Consider the following 2,504-nt stretch of genomic DNA (forward strand, 5'->3'; position numbering starts at 1 on the left):
CCGATTTGATATTTATAGTTGTACCTAACTATATCATAGTCATTGCTAGATTTAAGTACATAAACAGTCACTGTTGCCGATCTTCATAACTGTAAACATGTCACAACCATTAAATCCTCATAGCAATGCTAAACAGATCATGGCTCTTGAACTGTTATGTGTTTATGTGTGCTAAATTTTCATTTGGCACTCATGTGGGTATCATGACAAGAATGAGTAACACTACATATACGGGCCACTTTCAATGGACTGTATGGATGGGATGACGTGGAGGGTTGTTGGAGAAGGAAAGGAGATGGGCCCCCACCCAGTGAAATTTAGGGGGGGGGGATTTATTATGTTTTGGAAGGTTTTGTACTAAAATCTTTGTAGACCATCTCTAGATGTAGCATTTTTGGACAAGAACATATGCACACAAAAACGCATCACAAAGACCAAATTCTTGGGGGGTATGGCTTGGGAAAACGACCCAACTACTGTGCAAACACGTTTGGATTACTCCAACGCACATGTATTCGGCACAAACTCAACATATTAGACATCATAAGTGATAGTTTACACGAGACATAGGGTATTACATGGTGGTATCCACATGAACAAATACTATCATGTTCAGGCTGTAGTAAACGTGAACATGATGCACAGAAAAGCACACCTTGTGCTTTAGTACTCCAAATGAAAGTTTTATAGATCGGAAAGTAGCCAAGAATGCATAACACCCCATGTTATGCATAACACTTCATATGCTCGCTCGTACCTTGTATTCTCCTCGAAACATACTTGTAACAAAGTAAGACAATACCCATAGAGCACATGTTCTGAAGCAAACCACAAATTATAATACGGAGTACGTATTTTTGGGCCTGTCTCAAGGGTAGACCTCAAAGACACCTCGAGCTCCCAGTTTCTTCACAATTTTATAGTCACTGAATCCTGCCTTCATGAATAGCTCGCTCCAATCAGTTTCATCCCGCTGCCTACCATTGGTCGTCACCATCATGGCTACATCTACCAGGAGCTCTGCTTCGTATGTTGGTCCCGAAGAAGGGTCTACAAGTATGTCGATAACAATCACTTTCCCTCCCTCTTCCCGCGAAGGGATGACCTTCTTGCATTGAGCAAGGATCTTCACGCAGTCCTCATCACTCCAGTGGTGCAACACAAGCTATATATGTAGGGAAATTTTGATACAACTTTAGTAACGAAGTGGAAAAGAGAGGATTTTTTTGAGAAAACTTTAGTAACGATAATATTGATTTCGCATTAGTTTGCTATATGTTGTACCTTGACCAACACTGCCTGAGCAGGTGGGATGGACTTGAACATGTCACCGGCCACGTAGTTAACCACGCCGTCGGCTGGGACACTATCGATCACCCGCGGAAGGTCGAGCACGGTGCACTTGATTTGCGGAAAGGCCTCCATAATGGCCCTTGCCGTCGTGCCGTCGCCACCACAGCAGTCGGTCAGGGACTCGAGCCCCTGGAAGATGGTGCCGCACTCCCGCAGGACCGTGAGGAACCCGGAATTATCATGGGACGCCAGGGCTTCGTTGAACACGGCGTCGATCTCAGGGTCATGTTCTGCCATGCTCTCGTCGAAGAGGGTCACACCATGGAGATCCTCGAACGGCGACGCCGCGACGTCCTTCTTGAACCAGTCGGAGAGGCCCATCGCAGCCTCAACGCAGTGCCTCGAGGTTGAGGCGAGCACACAAGACGTTTGGCTCGGGTGGCCATCTACGGCGACGCCGTCAAGCAGGAGCCAGGACAGCGGGGTCAGGCGGTAGGTGACGACGTCGGCGGCGTTGTCGGCGGCGAAGACGCCGGACGTAGCCAGCAGTCGCATGATGCGACGGAGGTAAGGCAGCTTGGCGGGTGGAAGGGACAGCGCGGCGACCAGATCAGGCAGCGATGCCGCGCCGCCCAGGCTATGGATGGTGGTCGGGATGCCGAGCTTGACGACGCACTGGAATGCCATGGAGGTCATGTAGTAGAGACTGTGGCGCCAAAGGTCGGCCTGCCCCTGCAGGAGCTCCGCCTCGGTGGGAACAGTCAGTTGCTGAGCCTGGGCCGCCATTGTTGCTAGCTTGATCACTCTCCCTCTAGCTATTTGATGAGGTGTTTTTCGTTCAAGCAGTGTGCATCCATCAAGTACTATTGAGCGGCACATTTATACTGGAGCTACTCGCGTGTGTCACGTGCGTCGGTGCGAGTTGAACAAGCAAGTGCATGGCGCTATCACGCGTGTCCCGCGCGTGGAAATTAATTAAAAACAATAAAGAGACACGTCTTGCGAGTCGCCTGATCCATTGAAGTGGATATTTACAGTCTATATGGTTCTATGGATGTGTAAGCGTGCACGCCATGCAAAAATCATAAACAACACACATTTGTCCAACTGAAAGAGTTGCACGTCTTGCATAATCTTGCAGGGGGAAACTGTCACATCTTTCTTGGATTTGATCGTGTCTCCCACTAAGGATTGTTTGTCCATGATTGGAC

At 48.6% G+C, this 2,504-nt stretch overlaps 1 protein-coding gene across 1 annotated transcript; it reads right to left on the reverse strand.

Annotated features, from left to right (window-relative positions):
- Positions 1 to 514: 514 nt before the first annotated feature.
- Positions 515 to 2,183, reverse strand: LOC109785595 (flavonoid O-methyltransferase-like protein Os11g0303600). Its single transcript, XM_020344184.4, has 2 exons — positions 1,285 to 2,183; positions 515 to 1,165 (listed from the first exon to the last, which is right to left on the reverse strand). The coding sequence occupies exons 1-2, from the start codon at positions 2,170 to 2,172 to the stop codon at positions 869 to 871; spliced, it is 1,185 nt and encodes a 394-aa protein (XP_020199773.2). The 5' UTR covers positions 2,173 to 2,183; the 3' UTR covers positions 515 to 868.
- Between the last annotated feature and the right edge of the window lie 321 nt (positions 2,184 to 2,504).

Source organism: Aegilops tauschii, chromosome 4 (assembly GCF_002575655.3).
Source record: "Aegilops tauschii subsp. strangulata cultivar AL8/78 chromosome 4, Aet v6.0, whole genome shotgun sequence".
In the NCBI taxonomy this organism is placed as follows: Eukaryota; Viridiplantae; Streptophyta; class Magnoliopsida; order Poales; family Poaceae; genus Aegilops; species Aegilops tauschii.

Coding starts and splice junctions, on each gene's coding strand:
- LOC109785595 (XM_020344184.4), bottom strand. CDS start 2,172: ATGTGCCGCTCAATAGTACTTGATGGATGCACACTGCTTGAACGAAAA. Junction 1,166..1,284: donor CTCAGGCAGTGTTGGTCAAG/GTACAACATATA, acceptor CTACATATATAG/CTTGTGTTGCACCACTGGAG.